The 23,413-nt window shown below is 38.2% G+C and overlaps 1 protein-coding gene and 1 pseudogene across 1 annotated transcript; one reads left to right on the top strand and one right to left on the bottom strand.

Annotated features, from left to right (window-relative positions):
- Positions 5,010–5,946, bottom strand: PANTROV1R-PS217 (vomeronasal 1 receptor panTroV1R-ps217 pseudogene; annotated as a pseudogene).
- Positions 17,045–22,657, top strand: POM121L2 (POM121 transmembrane nucleoporin like 2). Its single transcript, XM_054686645.2, has one exon. The coding sequence runs from the start codon at positions 18,866–18,868 to the stop codon at positions 21,971–21,973; it is 3,108 nt and encodes a 1,035-aa protein (XP_054542620.1). The 5' UTR covers positions 17,045–18,865; the 3' UTR covers positions 21,974–22,657.
- Positions 22,658–23,413: the final 756 nt, after the last annotated feature.

The following is a 23,413-nucleotide window of genomic DNA, read 5'->3' as shown; positions in this document are numbered from 1 at the left end:
CAAATTTGCCTCCATGAGCAAGAGCTCTAAAAGCATAAGCAACTGGTTGTTGTGGTGCTCTGCTTATCTGTGTTCTCATTTCCTTTTACATTTGTTTTACATGTCTCTTAGGTTTCTTTAATGTTTTATCACTTCATTGTCTAAAACAAACCTTTAAAGAATTGATTTAGAACATATTTTAATAAAAGTACAAATCATATGGGTATAGGTAAATGACTTTTCACACAGGAAGCCTATGAGTAACCTCCATCTAGATCAAGAAATAAAATATTACCAGCACCTCAGAGACTCCCTTTATGCTGCCTTTCAGTCACTTTTGCCTTCTTCCTCTAAGGTAACAACCATCCCAACTTCTAACAGCAGAGTTCACTTCTTCCTATCCTTACAACTTATGTAAATGGAGTCGTATTGTTTTCCCTCTTTTGTATTTTTCTTTTACTCAAGTATGCCTGTAAATTAATCATTGTTACTAAATGTAGCAGTAATTTCATTTTCATGGCAGTACAATGTTCATTGTATTTTTACTAACCAATTTATTCTATTGCTGATAGACACTTATGCTGTTTCTATTTGGGGGCTATTACAAATAAACATCAAAAAACAGGAACATTTTTGTATATGTCACAGTGCACATATGTATTCATTTTGTTAGATTTATACACAGGAGTGAAATACTTTCACCTTTCACATTTACATTTAAAATCCATCAATATTAATTTTTGTTTATATAATTTATAGGTCAAAACTTATTTTTCCCCATTCGATATCCAAAGAATGTAGTACGACATATTAAAAAGACCACCAATTCCCTCACTACTATATATTGTTTTTTTTTCATAAATTGTGTGTACAAATATTTGGTTCTGTTTCTGGCTGCTGTATTTAGTTACACTGTTCTATTTTTATATCATTATGAAAATTGCCTACTATCTTAATTATCATAGCATTATAATAAACTTTGATATCTATCTATGTACATCCTCTCATTCTATGCTTTTCAAGGTTGTCTTGGCTATTCTTGGATCTTTGCCTGGTTATAGAATGTTCAGAATGAGCTTGTCAATTTTCACAACAACAGTGTCTTTTAATTTAGTTGCATAGACTTTATAATTTATTTTAAGGAGAATTGTAATCTTTTATTCTTGCATTCAATTAATACAGTATATCGTTAGAATAATTTAGGTGTTCTTTACATTCTTTTGGCAACGTTTTATTGTTTTCTGAATAGAGGTCCTGCACAGTTTTATAAGAGTTATTTCTAGGTTGAAAATGTTTTTTGGAGATATTGCAAATAATATCGTCTTAAACATGTTATCGAGGCATAACATACACACATAAAACTCCACCTGTAAGTGTAAACCTTGATGAAGTTTCACAAACTGAACACATTCATGTAAACAGCATCCACTGAATCAAATTATAATGTATTATTAATGTATTAAGGAGTGTAATCTCAGGGAAGGCTATTTAGGGGAAGAAAGTGGAAAAATTTATTGGTCACGGCTGGACATGGTGGCTCATACCTGTAATCCCAGCACTTTAGGAGGCCGAAGCTGGAGGTTGAGCTCAGGAGTTCAGGACTAGCCTGGCTAACACAGTGATACCCATCTCTACTAAAAATACAAAAATTAGCTGGATATGGTGGTGCACACCTGTAATCCTAGCTACTTGGGAGGCTGAGGCAGGAGAATTGCTTGAACTGGGTAGGCAGAGCTTATAGTGAGCCAAGATCATGCCACTGCATTCCAGCCTGGGTGACAGAGAAAGACACATCTCAAAAAAAAAAAAAAAAAATTATTGGTCAGCTACTATATCCAACTGATCAAAGTTTTGCTCCATAGAGCATTAATAGCCCTACATATAGAAGTTGGGCATGTGCAGATATCAAAGATCGCTCAGCAGCTCATGTTTCAACAGCAGCAGAGAAGCCTTATAGCAGAAGACGAGAAGTTCAACAGAGGTGAACAGTGAAGTCCTGTTTTCTGCACTCAGAGGAAATTGATTGCCATGACTATTGGGGTAAAACAAGTTGCAAGATGGCAAGAGAATCAGAGGTGGCACATAAGATATATCTGATACCCAAGAGTATGCTTGTCTTACAAAATATTTTAGGAAGTGTTCCTTTCTCTCTATTGCTTGAGAGTTTGTGCAAGATTCATGTTATTTGTTTCATAAATATTTGGAAGAATTCACCTTTGAAGCAGTATAAGCCTGGAGTTTTCTCTGTAAGAAGGTTTTTAAATTACTGATTCATTTGTTTAATAGCACTATTTAAATTTTCTATTACTTCCTGTATCCGTTTTTATAACCTGTGTCTTCCTAGGAATTTTTTCATTTCATCTACATTTTCAAATGCATTGCCATGTTATTATTTATAATATTCTCTCATACACTTTTTACTGTGTGCAGGGATGTATAGTGATGTCCTTTTTTATTTATTTTTTATTTTTTAATTTTTATTTTATTTTATTTTTTTGAGATAGAGTTTCGTTCTTGTTGCACAGGCTAGAGTGCAATGGCACGATCTCGGCTCACCACAACCTCTGCCTCCCGGGTTCAAGCAATTCTCCTGCCTCAGCCTCCCAAGTAGGTGGGATTACAGGCGTGAGCCACCATGCCCGGCTAATTTTGTATTTTTAATGGAGATGGGGTTTCGCCATGTTGGCCAGGATGGTTTCAAACCCCTGACCTCAGGTGATCCGCCTGCCCCAGCCTCCCAAAGTGCTGGGTTTATAGGCATGAGCCACCACGCCCAGCCTATTTATAATATTCTCTCATATACTTTTTACTGTGTGCAGGGATGTATAGTGATGTCCTTTTTTTGTTTCTGATATTAGTAATTTATGTGAACTCTTATATATAAGAATATACCTAATCAGACTTGCTAGGTAGTTATCAATTTTGTTAGTATTTTCAAGTAACCAGCCCTTGGCTTTGTTTATTTTCTTTATGTTTGTTTTCCATTTCATTTTTCTGCTTTTAACTCTCTTGCTTTCTTCTTTTATGACCTAGAACATTATGGTTTCCTGTTCTTTCTAAAAGCCCTTAAAAGTTTATTTTTTTTTTAGCATTTTGTTTTTTTAAATGTATTCAAGACTACACTGTTGTCAACTGAAAAATCATGAGATGTATAAATTTGGAAAGAATACTTTACTTTTTAAAAATAGTTACAGCCTGTAAGCTGGCTATACTGACAGGTTGGAAAGTGTAGCTTCCAGCCAAAGCCAGAAGGAGACACTTTGAGGGAGGAGGGGTTGGGCAGGAGTTTTATGCTGAACAGGTTTGCTAAACATACATATTTAACAGGTTATAGGAGGAGTTATGAATATTTTCAAAGGGGGAATGTGCATATACATGATAAGTAAACATGTAAGTTACATGTCACTTATGTTTACTATGTTACTATGGGGTTGAGACTTGATATTTAAAAAATTACAATTAGCCCCTATATGTCAAAAGGTGAAGCAGGGACACGGAGGTAAAGCAGGGACATGAAGTAGCCTCTGTAAACTGGCCAGAACCAGTCTGTGGTTGGTGGTCTTTTTATTAGGAGAAGTTACTGAAACTAGTCTGTTGCCTAATCAAAGCTGTAGTTATGGCTTGTGAAATGGAGGGATCAGTTAGTCAGTGTTTGATGGGTGGTGAGCTGTAACTTTTTTTAAAGTATTATTTATCTTTTTTTTTTTAATTTTTTTTATTATACTTTAAGTTTTAGGGTACATGTGCACATTGTGCAGGTTAGTTACAAGTATTATTTATCTTAAAGCCAGTGTTTGTTTAGCTGTTAGAGAAAAAGGAAAAAAATTAACCTTGTGGCAGTTAGAATACAGTTTATTTTTTAAGTGTATGGGTGTGTGACTTAACTCTTGTCTGGCATGGCCTTAGGTGTTGTTTATAATTTGCTATCATATTGCCACAAACAGTCTCTCTCTCTCTCTCTTTCTTTCTTTCTTTCGAGACAGAGTCTTGCTCTGTAGCTGAGGCCGCGGTAGCACGTTCTCAGCTCGCTGCAACCTCCATCTCCCGGGTTCAAGCGATTCTCCTGCTTCAGCTTCCTGAGTAGCTGGGATTACAGGCATCCACCACCACGCCTGGCTAATACAAAGAGTTCATTTCATTAGTCTTATGATTTCTATCTTAACTTTAATGCTGGTCAGTTGTTGTGTCTAAATTACAAAATAGAGGAAGTATGACGAGGTGTATCTAACTTCCCATCCTGTAATCTCCCTATATTTGAATCCTTTGAAATTTGCATAATCTTATGTCCATGTGTCTATTTAGAAACAGAAATAAATTGTGTTCCATGCCAAGCATCTTTTGGGAATCCATGAATCTAATCAACTCTATAAACCCAATGCAAAATTTGTGCAAATAAATGGTTTACAAATTTGAGAAATATACCAAGAAAGTATAGAAATAAGAGCAAATATTGTTTATTTTAAACTTATTTACAGGGCATTTTGGACATATACAGATGTGAAGTACTAATAAACATATAAGTCAATTCAGGAAATAAAAGATTACAAATGAAGGTGAAGTCATCTATATTCCCAAATCTTTTCACATGTTCTTCCAAACCCCTTAAAGATAACCACTACTTTGAATTTGAATTTTACCATGTCCTTACATTTCTTTATTTTTACTACATTAGAATTTGCATTGATATAACTTTTCATGTTTTTAGAATCTGTATGTATTTTACACTTTACGTATTCATCTGCAATGTGGACATTTATGCTTGAAGAAACTTTCATAGATTGAGTCACAATGGATTATTTTTTCTCAAATTTTTGCCTAGGTGCAATCAGGACTAAATTTATTTTTTATTTTATTATATATTGTTTCTCTTCAAGTATGACAGCCAAATGAATAAATTTCTTTTTCTTTTTCTTTTTTTTTTTCAGACAGGGTCTTGCTGTCTCCCAGGCTGGAGTTCAGTGGCGTGATCTTGGCTCATTGCAGCCTGGACCTCCCAGGCCAAAGGACTAAATTTCTAAACTCAGGAAAGTTTAAAAACACATTCTCTTGTGGTTAAAATAATTTTTATCAGGATTTCTTTGATGCAATAGAAAGCTGTGTGGTAAGCAGGGGGAAATAATCATATTTAAAATGGCACAGGTTAATCTGGAAACTTTATTATCATAATTAATCAATATCAAAGTGCAGATAATTGGGTAGGAAGATGAAACAAAACTAGTAATGTTCTCCAGGATTAGGCTGTTCTCATACATGGAGCTAATATAAGTGGAAAGACACACATTAGTCCCATAAAAGAAAACAAAGCGGCTCACCAGCAAGAAGAAAACATGACTGGCTTCCGTTTCAGGAAAAGGTTGTGGAGACAGACTGATACTGTGAATATGAAAGACCGTCTTTTGATGCCTTAAGAAAATAGTCACCATGTAGAAACTAGTCCAAATCATGAGGAACAAGAAGAGGAAACCTTGAGTAAACATGGCACTTTGAAATATCATTGCATGATAGTATATAAACTATCTTGTTTTACAGTATATCAGAGAATATACAAGTCCAACATTAGTGGATTTGCTGGTGGCTACAGTGCTTATAATGACCCACATATTGATTAGCCTGTTGTTTAGGAATAAATCAATAAGGGAAAATTTATGGGGAGATTTGAGGTTTGAGCCATGCCCACTTGGAATGACAAGGACTGATAATAACAGCCTGAAATGTACTCAGGAGAGAAGAAGTACATACACAAATGCCCCGTGTCATTTTATAAATGTATAGCCCTGTTTTACAACCAGTATCAACAAAAGTACTTCTAAGTCTGAAGGATGACATTATATATGGAACACCCCTGATGATAACTGTTATAACATTAGCCAAAGTTAGGTGCATGAGAATCACATCTAAGGGGTTCTTCTGATGGGGCCAAAATAAGAAGATGTACATATATGTAATGAATAGCAATAAGTTCCCCATGAGCCCAATGCCACTTTGAAAGACAGGTAAGATTCCCAGTGTTGTGTCACTTGAATACAAAATATTCATGGTTTTCTTGGATCTTTTGATTGAAGCCAGCACAGCCTGAACAGCAGCATAAATATAATCCACATATGAAAGTTTAGCAATCACCGAATTCTTAGAAAGAAATTTCAGTTTTGACATGAAAATGATCATGAACGAGGGACAAATCTATCATGAAAGAGGGACAAATACTCAACTATACATGAATTCATTACATTTTTGTGGGATTTCCAGAGGCTGGATGCCATGTATTGTTCAAATATCTAGAGAACAGAGTAAGTTTACGTGGCAATTGAGATTTGCATACACATTTTTACCATTTGTTCTAGCCCGTTTTTCAGGAGTAGTCTGTTCTATTTTAAAGACATTCTAGCCCGTTTTTCAGGAGTAGTCTGTTCGATTTTAAAGACAATTTCCCATGTAATAAAAAACAATTTTATTTCAAATTCTAGTATTTTAATTATAAACTTATAACTTGAAATATTTTTTACTTTTTATACACAGGTAATATTTATAACCTATAAATAGCAATATATGAACATGAATCCACTTTTCGGAGTGCTAATTGTACCACACTGTTATTTTATGAATAATGAAATGTATTTATAGAATATAGTTAACTACTGAGTAATTTCTGTCATTAAATGCTAAGTTTGCTTGTTCTGAAGAACATTCTTTGCTTAGGAAGCATATTTAATATTTTTACAAATGTAGTAAAGGTTTAATTGAAGTTGACAAAGTGATCAAATGTAATAAGGTATTAAATCAATTTACTTTCCAGTTAGCCAACAGGGTTGATGAAGTCTTTTTCATTTAACAGATAAACAGCTCTTCTCCTGACACTGAATTACCATCTAGTTATTACATAACTTTTTATGTTTCCTTACAGCAAGGTATATTATAAACTTGGTCTCCAGCTTGCCCTGCAGTATTCAGATTACTGTACACATGCACACACATCCTATTGATTCTGTTTCTCTGGAGACCTCAGACTTAGACACCAGGGAAGTGGAAATGCAACCTGCATGCCCAGGGCCAGATGCATACTCCAGAAAGTCCTAAGAGTACCTTTGGCTTGTACCCCTGATTGATCTTTGGAGTCCGTGCAAGCAGAAGATGATAGCTAAGGCAGAGTTGCAGGTGGCCTGGCTTAGAGATAAGGAGTACGCCAGCTCAGAGCCCATCTGAAAAGACCAGAGTGTTGGGTTTTTTCTCCCTCTAGGTATTTATGAAAATCTTTGTCAAGTCACTGGCTGACTGCTAAGGTAACAGAACTTCAGTGACAACACATGACAAGCAATATAGTCTTTGCAAAAATAGTTTGCGAAACTCACTAAAGAAAGAGATGACTGAAATCCTCAAACATCAAAAATCAACTATAGTAAACCCTGTGGAGGAGAAAACATCTGATATCCAGAGTTTCCAGATTATAATATTCAAAATGTCCACTTTTCAACAAAAAACTACAGGGCATAAAGAAACAGAAATATGTGGCTCATTCACAGGGAAAAAAAGAAATGGAGAGAAACTATCCCTGAGGAAGCCCAGACATTGGGTTTGCTAAATAAAGACTTTAAATCAACTGTCTTAAATATGCTCAAAGAGCTAAAGGAAACCATGAACAAAGAACAAAATGAAACCAAAAGAATGGTGTATAAGCAAGTAAAGAGAATAGAAACATAGAAAGAGAATAAAAAGATAGAATGTTAAAATGGAACCAAATAGAAATTATAGAGTTGAAAAGTATCATAGTTTAAAAATTTACTAGAGGTGCTCAACAGCAGATATGAGGATGCAAAAGAAGGAACCATTGAGCTTGAAGATAGGACAATTGAAAATATCCAGTCTGCTCATGCCTGCAATCCCAGCACTTTGGGAGGCAGAGGAAGGCAGATCGCTTGAGCCCAGGAGTTCGAGACCAGCCTGACCAATATGGTGAAACCCCATCTCTACTAAAAATACAAAAATTAGCCAGGTGTGGTGGTGCGCACCTGTAGTCCCAGCTTCTCAGGTGGCTGAGGCAGGAGAATCGTTTGAACTAGGGAGATGGAGTTCGAGACCAGCCTGACCAATATGGTGAAACCCCATCTCTACTAAAAATACAAAAATTAGCCAGGTGTGGTGGTGCGCACCTGTAGTCCCAGCTTCTCAGGTGGCTGAGGCAGGAGAATCGTTTGAACTAGGGAGATGGAAGTTGCAGTGAGCCAAGATCATGCCACTGTACTCCAGCCTGGGCGACAGTGAGACTCCGTCTCAAAAAAAAAAAAAAAAAACTCTTCACAATCTTGTGGTAAGAAAAATTTTCTTAGGACATAGAAAACACTAACAATAAAAAATGTTAAATGCAATTTCATTAAAATTAAAATCTGCTCTTCAAAAAACACCATTAATAAGATGAAAAAGGGCAGCCAAAAATTGGTAGAAAATATCTGTAATACATATATCTGACAATGAACTTGTATCTAGGCTATATAATTTACCTCACAACATCACAACAACATAATACCTATAAAATAAGGAGCAGCTGGGTGCGGTGGCTCACGCATGTAATCCCAGCACTTAGGGAGACCGAGGCGGGGGAATCATTTGAGGTCAGGAGTTCGAGACCAGCCTGGCCAACATAGTGAAACCCTATCTCTACTAAAAATATAAAAATTAGCCAGGCATGATGGTGCGCACCTGTAATCCCAGCTACTTAGGAGGCTAAGGCAGGAGAATCGCTTGAACCCAGGAGGTGGAGGTTGCTGTGAGCTGAGATCTTGCCACTGCATTCCAGCCTGGGTGAAAGAGTGTCTCAAAAACACAAAACAAAACAAAACAGAAAGAAAGAAGCCAGACAGAAAAGAAAAGTTACTCTATTACTCCATTTATAATAAATCTTATGAGTCACAACTAATGTAATAGAAATTAGAGCCGTTGGTTGACTAGGCCCAGGTCGTGGGTGCACTGATTGCAAAAGAACATGTGGGAAATCTGGGGAGAAGAAAATGTTCTGGTTGAGGTGGTTGTGACATTGTGTGTGTGTGTTGTGTGTGTGTGTCAAAATGATGAAACTGTATAACTTAAAATGACTCTTTTGTACATAAGTTATACCTCAGTAAAGTTTATGCACACACATACACAAAACAAGAAAAATAGGATTAGTAAGATAGAAAATTCAAAGTATATTGAATTAAATAGAAAGACGATTAAAAATATATTAGATGCAATAAACAACAAAAAGGGAAGCGAGAAAAAGTAGGTAAAGAAGGAATAAGATGAAGAATTAGTATCAATAAAAAGAAAATCAAAAAGGAAATATTAGAAAGAAAAATAATTAAATTACTGAAAAATAAGAAAAGTATTGGTGATGGCTAAAATATAGAAAAGTTGTGAACACACTTTTAGAATAAACAGCAACCAATAAATGAGTCAGAGAAAGTACTTGAAGAAGAGAGAAAGCTTATAAATTAATATCCAGATATGCAGTGAAAGAGGAAAGAGAACACAAATTAGTATGACATTTTATTTACAGCATGTTATGTAAAATCCTACAAAGGAAAGTTTGGGAAGAAGAAAGTAAAGTAATAAACCAATATGAAAATAGCAATGTTTACAAAAGGAAAATGATTTTACTTTAAGGCAGTCTAAGATATCAAAGAGTTTAAAAAAATAGAAAAATTAAGCAAAGACATCAAGGAGGGAAAATATATTTTTTAAAATGATACCTGAATTGTTAAATATATTTCTAAATTATCGATACTAAAAATTAAAAAAAAATTAAAAGCAGTGTTAATTCAAGATCAGCCTGGCCAACTTGATGAAACCCCGTCTTTACTGAAAATACAAAAATTAGCCGGGCGTGGGGTGGCACACGCCTGTAATTCCAGCTGCTCCGGAGGCTGAGGCAGCAGAATCGCTTGAAACCAGGAGGCACAGGTTGCAGTGAGCCGAGATCGCGTCATTGCACTCCAGCCTGGGTGACAAGAGCAAGACTCCATCTCAAAAAATAAAATAAAATATAAAAAGAATATAAAGCGTTTTGAACTTAAACATAAAGATGATTTTTAAAAGAATATAAAACATTTAATAAAATAAGACAATATGAATAGAGAGGGAATAGAAATTGAGGGGGAGCAGTAGAAAGAGAAAAAGAATGAAGAGAGAGAAAAAAGAAAAATAAGATATGAAAATCAGTGAAAAGAAAGTGTACAATAAGACATAGACACTATAGGCCGGGCGCAGTGGCTCACGCCTGTAATCCCAGCACTTTGGGAGGCCGAGGCGGGCGGATCACGAGGTCAGGAGATCAAGACCATCCTGGCTAACACGGTGAAACCCCGTTTCTACTAAAAATACAAAAAATTAGCCGGGCGTGGTGGCGGGCGCCTGTAGTCCCAGCTACTCGGGAGGCTGAAGCAGGAGAATGGCGTGAACCGGGGAGGCAGAGCTTGCAGTGAGCCGAGATTGTGCCACTGCACTCCAGCCTGGGCGACCGAGCGAGACTCTGTCTCAAAAAAAAAAAAAAAAAAAAAAAAAAAAAAAAAAAAAAAAGAAATAGACACTATAGTAATGAAAGAAACAATACTAAAAGAAGATACAGAATGAGAAAAAAAGAATGCTAGAATTTGGAGAGTTTTGTGTGAAAAATTGTTAAAGGACAGCAAAAGAATAAAAGTCATATAAATCCACTTCTGAAGTTAGAGAAACGCAAAACCACCTGAGGAATGTTGTGAGCTTTAATCATAGAAAGAAGAGCTTTGTAGAGAAGTGGTTGTAAGAAAAAAATATAAAATATCTGGAAACTATGCAAAGCATTTCAAATATAAATTTGAAAGCATTTCAAATGTGAAAACATAGACCAATACGATATAAAACAGAGAAAAATAAGGGAAGTTATAACAGTAAAGAAGAAGAGGTTATCCAGAAAGGAGCAGTAAAGAGAAATCCATAATTGGATTTTTAAAAAATTACTTAAGGTATAAAGTATAGAGAAAAATGATGGAAGAATAAAAATGCCGAGGAGAGGTAACACATGAAATTAACTAAAGCTTGATTAAATAATATCAAAATAGTATATAAAGTATGGAGAGAATTTTTAAAATAAAGAATATCAAAGTAGAAAATGAAATATATAGAGAAAGAATATAAAGATAAGGTTACTTATTTAATCAATACTCGCTGAGTACTTATGTGTCAAGCAATGTTCTAACACTTTGCAGATACTTAACATAACTAAACCTCACAAAATCCTGTGAGGTAGGTAAAATTATTGTTCCAAATTTACAGATGAGGACAAGAAGAGATTGAGTAACTTGCCCAGGTTCTCACAGCTCATATGTTGCAAAACTGTACTTGACCCAGGCAATGGAGCCCATCCTGTTAACCACTACTGAGAAAATAAGTAGCAGAGAAGAAAAAGAGAAATGAAAGAAGAGAGAAAAAAATTTTAAAAAGAACAAAATGTAAAGAGTCAGTATTTGGTAACCAAAATTAATGAAATAAGACTGAAATAGAGGAAGGAAAATACTAAGGTTGAATTACATTAATTTTGGAAGAGAAAGAATAGGAGTTGTACTGGCTATTAAATTTGGGGGGACCAATGCAAAATGAAAACACGAGGGGCCTCTTGTTAATAAATTACTAAGAATTTCAAGACAATGACAGCAGAACATTAAATCGCATAGGGGGCCCTTCTATACATGGAGAAATAAGACAAGGAAAAACTTTCAAGAATCCTTAAACCTCCTTGGAATTCTCAGAGCAGGGGCCTTTGAAGAATATTTACCACAGGAGATTTCTGCTGCCCACAACTGCAGGCAGATGCTCTCGTGCTGTGCAGAGAGGCCAAGGCTGGCTCCTTCACTTATAAGGAAGGCTCATCTGCATTTTGACTTGTCATCCTTAGTGCATCTGCCTTTGTGGAGGGTGGATTGCTCTGATGTGTCCAGAGAAGCTGCAAATAGCTCTTCCAGATGCCAAGTATCATCATGGTGAATTTATTAGAATTATTAACTGAAGGTGCAAAGCCACCACCTGGAAACACACACTTTTTCCTGCCTGAACAATGCAATAGAATATTCTGCTGCATTCCCCAAGGCTCTAGGACTGTGATGGGAGAAATTAATCAGTTTAATTTCACTCAGTCAATAAAATTACCACGAGTTTTGCTATTGCTTAGGCCTTCCCAGAGAATATTTTTTCTATCCCAGAGAATATTCATCTTCCCAGAGAATATTTTTTCCCTTAAGATGCTGCTATGACTTTTTTCATTTGGAGCAGGTTTATATTTCTGAAGTTTCCTTAAAAAGCAAACTTAATACTGTTCTGTTTAATGAGTCAATTCAATTTTTAATTGAATTCTCAGTACCTATATTAGTTGGTATGTACAAAGTGATTTTCCTAAGATTTAAAATTTTTACTGTATTTTAATTGCTTCCAACAACTTGTGTTAAATGTTATAAAGTATATTTTACTGTGAAAATTTGAATGTACATTCAAATGACATACACACAAAAATACAATATATAAAAGTAAAAATACTTTTTTGCAAACACAAATTTACCCAATAAAACTGAAGAAATAAAATATTGCCAATACTTTGAAGCCCTAAATCTGCCCTTCCCAATCTCTTCTTCCTTTCTTCCTCTGCAGAATAATTATTTTATATTTATCATTCTTTTTGCTGTTCTCAATTGATTTGCCACATATCTATGCATTATGAGAGAATATGTTAAGTTTGCATGTTTCTGAACTTTATATTAATGTTGTTCACACTTCTACATTCTGCTTTGTGAAGCTGGGGCTGGGACTGCAAACCTCACCCTGTACCCTCTCTTAGACTCTGGCAGTGGAGGACTCTAGAAGGACACTGGAAGGCTGGAAAACAGAGAAGAAACTCTCAATTCTGTTGTTCTCTTCCTGTTAGCATCATCCCAGCAGCACTTCACGCTGTAGTAGCAGTAAGTTCCAGCAGCAATTAGTTCACGTTTTCAGGGTTGTTTTCCACACTCCCAGAACCAGCCTCATCATATCCTCTCAGAGATCACAGCACCAGCTGGCCAGTGACCCCTCCTCAGAGATCTGGCTTCAGCACTGAGTCTCTTTCTCTAAGCTTCTAGCTTCTAATAACCCCACCTCTTGCACGTGTGTTTCCTCAACTCTTGGGGTAGTAGCTGTTTCATGCTGTCACTACTGTTTCTTTTTGCTTTTTTAGTCTTCCAACACCCATTTTACCAATTCCATCTAATAATCCTGTTAAAATAATCAGTGTGATCTCTGTTTTCCTTACTTGATACTAATACACCTCATGTGTATGAATCAAAAGACAAAATGTATTTTCCAGTTTTTGAACTTTATATATATACTGTCTTTTTATTCTTTGCCTGCCTTCTTTTGCACAACTTTTGGTTTGTGATATTCATCCATGTTATTGAATGTACCTGGAGACCATTCAGTTTACGTTGTGGTATTGTATTCCCCTGCACAGGTATATCACAATTAAATTCTCTGGTGTTCGTTTTTGTGAATACACATTCAGATATCTTCCAGATTTTTTGTATTCTAAATAATACTGCTATAAACATTCATGTATTTGCCTTGTAGTACAAATGTATAAGCTTTCTATAAGGCAGTGGTTTCCCAAATATTGGGTTTTATAGTTTTAGCTCTTATATTTAGCTCTTTAATCCATTGAGTCAATTTTTGTATATGGTGTGAGGTAAGTGTCAAACTTTATTCATTTGCACATGTCTGTCAATTTGTCCCGGCACCATTTGTTGGAAAGACTATTCTTTTCCTACTGAATAGTCTCGGACTCTTGGAAAAAGTCAGTTGACCATAGACATATGGGTTTATTTCTGGCCTCTCAACTGTAGATTCCATTCATCTATATGTTTATGCTTATGGCAGTACAACATTGTTTTAATTACTGTTGCTCTATAGTAAATTTTGAAATCAGGAAGTGTGAGTCTTTCAACTTTGTTCTAGTTTTTCAAGGGTTCCATGCAATTGTAGGTGCATTTTTAGGGTTGAAGAAATTCCCTTCTATTTCTAGTTTGTTGAGACTTTTTAACATGAAAGAGATCTTTTGAGATGATCATGTGGTTTTTGTTTTTTATTCTGTTGACATGGTGTATCATATTAACTGATTTTCAGAATTTAAAACAATCTTGCACTTCTGGGATAAATCCCACTTGGTAATGATATCTAGTTCTTTTATATGTTGTTGGATTCATCTTGCTGGTGTTTTGTTGAGTATTTTTATGTCTGTATTCATAAGAAATATTGGTCTGTAGTTTTCTTTTCTTGTGATGGCTTTGCCTGGTTTTGGTATAAGGATACTGGTACTGGCCTTGTAGAATGAATTGAGAAGTGTTTCCTCCTCTTCTGTTTTTTGGAAGAGTTTGTGAAGAGTTGGTATTAATTCTTTTAAGTGTTTGGTAGAATTCAACAATGAAGCCATCTAAGTCTGGACATTTATTTGTATATAGTTTTTTTTATTACTAATTTATCTCTTTACTTATTACAGGTCTATTCAGATTGTCTATTTCTTCTTGAGTCAGTTTCAGTAGTTAGCATCATTACAGGGATTTGTCTATTCCATCTAAGTTATCTAATGTTTTGGCATACAGTTTTTCGCAGCTGTCCTTTACAGTCTTTTTAATTCTATATGGTTAGTAGTAATGTTCACTCTTTCATTTTGGATTCCAATAATTTCAGTTCTCTTTTTTTCTTGGTCACTCTATCTAAAGGTTTGTTAATTTTGTTGATCTTTTTGAAGAGCTAGTTTTTCATTTCATTGATTTTGTTGACATTTTTCTATTATTAACTTCATTAATTTCACTGATATCCTGAATTTTGCTTCTGTTTAGTTTGGTCTTTTTCCAGTGTCTTAAGGTAAAAACTTAGTTTACTCATTTGATATTTTTCTTCTTTTTTAATATCGGCATTTATAGCTATAAATTTTCCTCTAAACACTAATTTACCTGAATCCCATAAGTTTTGGTATGTCGTTTCTTTATTTTCATTTATCTCAAATATTTTCTAATTTATCTTAATATTTCTTCTTTAACCCACTGGCTATTTAGAAATTTAATTTCCACTTATTTGTGGATTTTTAAATTTCTCTCTGTGTTTGATTTCTGATTTCATTCCATTGTGATCAGACAAACATACTTTGCATTATTTCTATCCTTTTCAATTTATTTGGATTTGTTTTATGACCTAGCATAGGATGTATCTCAGAGAATGTTCCATATGCTCTTGAGAAGAATGTACATTCTGCTGCTGTTTAATGGAGATTCTATAAATATTTGTTAGGTCTAGTTGGTTTATAGCATTCTTCAAGTCTTGTATTTCCCTCCTGATCTATTTCTTAGTTGTTCTTTTCATTACTGAAAGTGGGGCACTGAGGACTCCAACTATTATTTTTGCATTGTCTATTTTTCTCTTCATTTCTGTCACTTTTGTCGTTATGTATTTTGGTGCTCTTATTAATTGCATAGATGTTTATAATTGTGATATCTTCCTGATGGATTAGCCCTTTTTGTCCTTATTTGTCCCTAGTAACATTATTTGTTTTAAAGTCTACTTTGTCTACTCGTATAGTCATTACAGCTTTTTTTGGATGAAGTTTGCATGACATATGTTTTCCATCCTTTTACTTTCAATTTACTTGTATCTTTAAATGTAAATGGTGTCTTCTCTAGACAAAAGATAGCTGAATACTGTTTCTTTATCCACCCTGACAGTCTCTGCCTTTTGATTCAATTGCTTAATATATTTACATATAAAATTATTATTACTGATATATTTGGATTTGTCTGGTATTTAACTTTTTATTTTCCGTATGTCTCATGCCTTTTTGGTTCTTCCTTTCCTCCTATATTCCATTTTTGCATTAAGCAAATATTTTATACTGTAGCATTTAATTTCTTTGATGATTTTTCCACTATAAATTTTGAATTATTTCTTCAGAGGAAATAATTCAATAATTCCTAGGACTTATTTGTCATATACCTTATCAGAACACTTTCAGATTTATACTAACTTAATTCCAGTGAGATATAAAAATCTCAATCCCATATAGCTCTTTCTCCTATTTCTCCCTTTTAATCATATTATTGTTATAAATATTACAACTATAAATATTACAAACCTAACATTATTACAATTATTAATTTATATAATTTTATGTGTTTTAAATAAGGTGAGAGAAACAAAAGGAGAAAAAATTGTGTGTGTGTGTATATATATAGCTTATTCTATATTAATCTTATTATTTATCATTTCTGGTTTCTTTATTTATTCCTATAAATTTGTCTTACTATCAGGAGTTATTTCCTTAGCACAGTGCAGCTTTCTTCTCACCCACCTCCTTTGTGCTGTTATTAGCAGATATATTACATTTCTATATGCTATAGGCCCTCATAGCATATGGTTTTGTACATAATATGCATATTGTTTTGTACAATTACTTTTTGAATCAGTTAAGATAAGAACACATTTATACTGTCTTTTATAATTGCGTGATTACCTTTACCAGTGCTCTTGTTTTAAATGTGTATTTGAATTACCAGATGGTGTCACCTTCAGTCTGAATAATTTCCTTTAGTATTTCTAAGGCAGGTCTTCTAACAACAAATTCTCTGTTTTTGTTTATGTGGGAATGTCTTTATTTTGCTTTCATTTTTGAAAGGTAGCTTTGTTAGATGTAGAACTTTGGGGTGACAGTATTTTTTGCTGAACACTGAATATCTTATCCCACTGCCTCTGGCCTCCATTGTTTCATATGAGAAGTCAGTTGTTAATTTGTTTAGGGTTCTTCTGTAAGTGATGAGTCATTTTTCTCTTGTTACTTTCAAGATTTTCTCTTTGTCTTTGTATTTCAGTGCTTTTACTTGACATATCTGTTTGTGGAACTCTTTGTATAATCCTATGTAGAATTTGTTGCGCTTTCTGGACATGTAGATTAATGTTTTTCAATTAGATTGGGAAGTTTTCAGCCACTCTCTTTGACAATTTTTTCTACTCCTTTCTCTCTTTCCTTTCCTAGTGCTTTCATTTTGTGTATGTTGGTGTGCTTAAAGGTATCCCACATTTCTTTACCACCTCTCCTGCAACCACGGTTGCACTCTGTTTGCTATCTCTATTGTTTTGCCTTTTCCAGATTGTCATATATTTGAAGTCATATGTAGCCTTTTCAGATGGTTCCATTCACTTAGCAATATGGATTTTAGGTTCCTCTATATCTTTTCGTGACTTGATAGTGCATTTCTTTTTAGTGTTGAATAATATTCCATTGTATGGTTATGCCACAGTTTATTCATTTGCCTGTTGAAGGACTTCTTGGTTGCTTCCAATTTTTGGCAACTACGAATAAAACTTCTATAAACATTCACATGCAGGTCCTTATGTGGACATTCACTTTAAGCTCATTTGGATAAACACGTGGATTGTGGTGGTTGAATTGTATTGTAGGACTGTGTTTTAGCTTTGTAAGAAATTGCCATACTGTCCTCCAAAGTGGCTGTACCATTTTGCATTCTCATCAGTAATGAATGAGAGTACCTGTTACTCCACCTCCTCCTTAGCATGTGGTGTTTTGAATTTTAGCCAATTGAATGGTGTGTAGTAATATCTTACTGATGTTTAATTTGCAATTATGGTATCTTACTGATGTTTAAATTGCAATCAGAAGTATTTACTGATGTTTAGTTATATATAGCTAAATATTGACATATAGCATATGTCAATGATGTTTGGCATCTTTTTATACTGTTTTCCATCTGCATATCTTCTTTGGCGGGGTTTCTGTTTAAATATTTTGCCCATTAATTTTTTACCTTATTATGAGTTTTAACATTCTATGTATATTTTGTATACCAGTGCTTCAGCAGATACATACGTATTATGCAAATATTTTCTCCAGTCTGTGGCGTGTCTTTTCATTCTCTTAACAGTGTCTTTCACAGAGCAGAAGAGAACAGGAGGTGGCCTGAGCAAGGGACTGAGCCAAGTGCTTGTGGAGGGCTCAGGTTCTGGGCCGTAAGATGCGATTTCCCATTCGCCCACTCCGGATCTCTGAGGCCACTCCTGACGGCAATCTCCATTAGTTCTTCAAGTGCGAATAGGAAGGAAACCTGGATTCTGCCGCTGGGAGACACAGGTGGATCTCTAAGGTGGCTGTGCGGCAAATGACTGACACCTACTGGCGGCGTCACGATCTGCAAAAAAAAAGAGAAACGCGGAAATCCTCAATCAGCTGCCTTCCCGACTGCTAGTGCCACAAATGCCATCCGGGCGGCACAGCCACCGGTCCAGATCTCCAGTCCTGAGCACCTGCGAAAGCCGCCCGCACTCACTCTGCGGGGTGCGGATAGTGCTCCCCACTCAGACTCCGGGGATCCCGCGGGCCGACGGATCTGCGCCGGGGCCCTGAGCCCCCTGAGCCTGTACCTTCGAGGCCAGTAATAGTCGGAGCCTGGAAACTGTGCACCCACTCGATTCCAGCTCTGCGCCACTTGGGACCACAGGGTCCCAGACAGCCGCTGCCGACGCCAGGGGCGAGGGGCAGTGAGCTTCCTCTCGAGTTCCTCTCCCCGCGCCAAGTACTGCAACTCGCTGCGGAGGCAGCAGAGGTCTGACCGCCTCGCTGAGGTCTCAGAACAGCAAAGCAAGTTACTGGGACTGCCGAAGTCCCGCGTGTCCCCCGTTCCCGCGGGTGCCGGGCCTGGAGAGTGCTAAGCGCCCTGAGACTCGCGCTTTCCTAGCGCGTGAATCCCAACCGTCAACCGAACACTGCGCTCTTCGACTCTGTCCGATTCTGCAGACGTCCGAAACCTCGGAAGCCAAAACCGTGCTTGAACTCACTGCCCGCGCCTCATCTCTCCTCATGGGCAGTTTCCTGAGCAAACTGGAACTTTCGCCCTCGTCCCCAGCCCAGGTGCGCACCGACTTGCCCGAGAGGCCCACGAAACGCCGGCCACCTCAGCACCTTCACCAAGTTCATCGGGTTCAGTTCGTCCACCGCGCCCACCCTGCCCCACGGTATAGACCTGTGAGGAGGCGGCCAAACCTGGATCCTGCCAATCCAACCACGTGGCTGGCCAACGAGGCTTGGAGGCGCTTTCCCATGAAGAAGTCCCAGAATTCCCCCCTGGGGCCTCTCCCTTCAGACTGGTGGGAAAGTTACTTAAAGCGGACTATTTGGTCTCTTCGACATCCCAGGCCAATTTGGAGCCCAGTGACCATCAGGATCACTCCTCTTGACCAGAGAGTGCCCCCTTCCACTTCTCCTGAAGATGTAATTGCCCTTGCAGGACTCCCACCCTCTGAGGAGCTCGCAGATCCATGTTCAAAGGAGACAGTGTTGAGGGCCCTCAGAGAGTGCAGAAAAGGGAAAGGGAGGTTGGAAGAACCACTATTCCCTGAGAGTCTGGACAGTAAGAGAAGGAGTCCAGAGACCAGACCATCGGCATTTAAACCCCTGATGAAAAATGGAACCCTCACTTCTTTTGTGCCCAGGCCTGGGCCGCTGAAGAGAAGTCTCCACTCCTGGGGCTCAGACCACAGCTTGACTAAGAGGCCCAATTGCTCCTCCATGAGCTCCTTGGCCAGCATATACAGAGGTGGCACCCTCAGCTCCAAAAGGAATGCTATTTCCAGCTCTTACAGCTCTTCCAGAAATTTCTCAGACCCTTGGAAGAGAAGTGTTCTCAGTGTGTCATTCGAGACACCAGAGTGGCCAATAAAAAAGGAAAAAAGTTGTCATCGGCCTTACTCTCCAGTCCCACTGGTATCAGATTTTGAGTCCCTAGGAGCATCTGAAAGTTCTGGGCAGCAAAACCAGAAGATTCCACAGCTGCCGTCTAGCCCTGAGAACCTGGTGTCAGAGATCCCACCTCCCCAGCTTGGTTATGCAGTCTCTGATGAGAACTTGACTTTGGAGAAGAAAGCTGAGCTACAGGTAAGCAACAACGCAGGAGAAGATACAACTGAGGTCAACACAGACCCTTTCCCTGAGACTTGGCTTGCTATTCAGCCTTCCTTATCTCTTGCTCTGCCTTCTTCAGAAACAGATCTAACCCAGGGAGCAAATCCTCAGTTGGAAAACTTAAGAAAAATGCAGAAGTCTCTAGGTCCACTGGCCTCTCCACAGTCCACAGGAGAGGCAACCAGTGTGGCCCATTCTCCTTTGAAGACACCCAGCCTACTGACCCCACCTGGGTGCTCACAGTCAGAGCTCCTTCCAGGCACCTCTCCAGACTCAAAGCCCACAGCTACTTTCATCCTGCTGACCCCCACCTCTCCCACATTACCAGTTACTGACACCACCTGGCCGCCTTCAACCTCTCAGGCTGACAGGTCTCCCATGCCCCCAGACCCACCTGCACCACCCACCATCCAAAGTACTTTGCTTGGAATGGTGAGTAGCCCAACATCCCATCTTTCTGCATCTGCACCTCCTGATGCAACTTCTGCTCACCTCATGTTAAAACCGATTTTGGGGCCCCTGCACAACAGCGAGATTGGAAGCTCCTCATATTCCAGAATTTCAGTCACAGCTGCAGCATCTTCAATCTCTTCCCTTTCCACAACTCAGGGTACCTTAACTCCTACCTTCAAGCCTATCTTTGGCAGCATAGATCCACTTAAAACTATGCCCAAGATAGCTCCTTTCTCCTCCAAGCAGACCCCTCCTCCATTTACTCATGCTTCTACCCATCATTTCCATGGCCTGGTCAAGGCCACCTCTGTGGTCATGTCCACCACCCTAGCCAGCACATCTAAAGACTCTGTTTTTAAGCCACCTTTGGATTTTGGTGTAGTGAATGTCACCAGTGCCGTAGGCAACACTTATTCTGTCCCTTCCACTTGCGACACTTTCCTGCTTGGGACTGCTCAGGCCTTCAGGGCCGACTTCACCCCAGCCACAGGATTCATTTTCCCACCACACCACCATCCTACAATTCCTACTGTGCATACAGTCACCATGTTTACCCAGGTCCTTTCCAGTGTTGTACAGATATCCCCTAGAAGCAGCACTGCTAATTTCAGGGGTATGGGCAGCCCTCTGCCTGCCTCTGCCCTAGTATCCACAAACTGGCTTGCATCAACCCCCAGCATCTCCAACCTGACTCCAGCAATCACAAGTCCCTTGGGATCAAGCTCAAGGCCACCTTTCCCACTATCCCAAGGAGCTAATCCCCAGCCTGCATTTGGTGCCACAAATGGACAGAAACAAGGGCCTTCCCAGCCAGCCTTTATGCCAAGTGTCAGTAGTTCTTTTCTTTTTGGGAGCTCAGCAGTGGCATTGCCAACCCCCATGCCAACTCCAGCTCAGCCAGCCTTCATTAGTACCACACAGTCAGCCTTGGGGTGTTTGACACCCTCAGCCTCCACCTCTCAAACCCCTGCCAGCACCTGGTCAGGCATTGGCAGCATTCCAGCAGGTTTTCCCATTAGTCAAGCTAGTACAACTGGGTTTAGAATTGTAATTCAGACCCACCAAAGTGGGGCTTTTGGCTCAGTGTTTGGCAGCAGAGCCCCACAACCTTTCACTTTTGGGGGATTCGTGACCCCTATGGACTGTGATGAGTCTGGGATCAGAATGACTGGTCCAGACATGAGCCCCACCTCTGGAGCTTTCAGCATTGGAGCATTGCCTAGTGGGACCACTAGCACCATGATCCCCTTTGGAAAAGGCTGGAGCCAGAACACTGAAGGCCTGCCCAGCCACCGCACAGCTTTTTCCTTGGGGAGAGGCAGCATTTCTGCAAGAAAGACTATGGCCCCCATTGCTCAAAACACCCCAGTCCCTGGACAAGCTAAGGCAGGCAGCAGTGTTGGCTTTGGGATGCCTTTTCCACCTGCCCAGGGCTCTGTTGGGAGAGGACCTTTTAGATCATCAGCCTCTTCATTTTCCATTGGCGCAAAATCAAAAACGCCAAAGAATCGGGAGAAAGGGCATTCCCGAAGGCATCATGCCTACAAGAAGTAGCCTGTGTTCCCTGTCACTTGCACCCTGATTTGGACCTCAGTATTGTTTTTGAAAAGCCTCAGTGTCTTCCAATTTTCTAAAGTAAACATACTCCAGATCTAAAACTGGAGCTTTAGATGTTCACACTGTGTGTCCTAATCTACATCCTTGAAGAAAGTGAAGGACTAAACCATCTAGTGCTGATTGCAGATTGAGGCCAGGTGGAACCAAACCCATTGGACTTGAACAGAACCTCGCCTTCCCCTTCCTGTCCACTCTTCTCTGTGTCAGGTGTGCAGTGTGCACAGCAGCAGGATCTATAATATCCAGACTTTCCAAATAAGTGGAATGTCTATCAATTAGAACATTTTTTCGTACATCCCGCCATCCCTACTGCTGGTAAACACTAACATGTTCTCTGTTACTCACTATAGGTTGTCTTTTAGAGAGTGTCACTTAAATGGAATCAAACAGTATGTAACCTTTGGAGACTGGCTTCCTTCACTCAGCATAATGCCACTGAGATTTATCCAAGTTGTTACTTATATCAATATTTATTTCTTTTATTGCTGATTAAAAATCCATTTTTAATTGTGTTCAATTGTATGAGTATACCACAGTTCATTTATCCATTCACCTGTTGAAGAACATTTATTTCCATTTTTTCTCAAAAATAAATAAAGTCACCATAAACATTCATGTTCAGGTTTTTGTGTGAACATATGTTTTCATTTCTCTAGGAAAATTTCTGGGAGTGGTATTGCTGGGTCATATAATAAGTGTATATTTAACCTTATGAGAAACTGTCAAACTATTGAGTTAATGACAATCCTATGAGGTAGGCACTGTTTCTGTCATTATTTTGCAGATGGGGACAGAACAATGAAGAAGCCAAGTAGCTTGCCTAAAGACACACAGTGAGAAAGTGACAGAGGCATGAACTGTGTCTAGGGTGTTGGCAAGGATGCAGAGAAAACATTGTACGTTGGTGGTAGAAATGTAAATTAGTACACCCATTATGGAAAATGGTATGAAAGTTCCTCCAAAAACTAAAAATAGAACAGCCATATAATGCCCCAATCTCACTTCTGGATATATATTCAAGGAAATTGAAGTCAATGTGTTGAAGGGATATCTGCACTCCCATGTTTATTGCAGCATTATTCACAACAGCCAAGATATGGCATCAACCTAAGTGTCCATCAATGACTGAATGGACAAAGAAAATGTGGTATAGATACACAATGAAATATTATTCAGCCTTAACAAGAAGGGAATTCTGTCATTTGCAAAAATGTGTAAGATGAACCTGGAGGACATCATGCTAAGTGAAACAAGACAAGCACAGAAAGCAAATACCACATGATCTCACTTACTTGTGGAATCTAATGTAGTTGAACTCGTAGAACTAAAAAGTAGAATGTGGTTACTGGGGTTGGGGGAGACGAAGGGAATGAACTG

Source organism: Pan troglodytes, chromosome 5 (genome assembly GCF_028858775.2).
Source record: "Pan troglodytes isolate AG18354 chromosome 5, NHGRI_mPanTro3-v2.0_pri, whole genome shotgun sequence".
In the NCBI taxonomy this organism is placed as follows: Eukaryota; Metazoa; Chordata; class Mammalia; order Primates; family Hominidae; genus Pan; species Pan troglodytes.
This window is presented reverse-complemented; position numbering and strand designations above follow the sequence as displayed.

What these genes read in the sequence shown, in the direction of transcription:
- POM121L2 (XM_054686645.2), top strand. Translation starts at nt 18,866, where the DNA reads ATGGGCAGTTTCCTGAGCAAACTGGAACTTTCGCCCTCGTCCCCAGCC.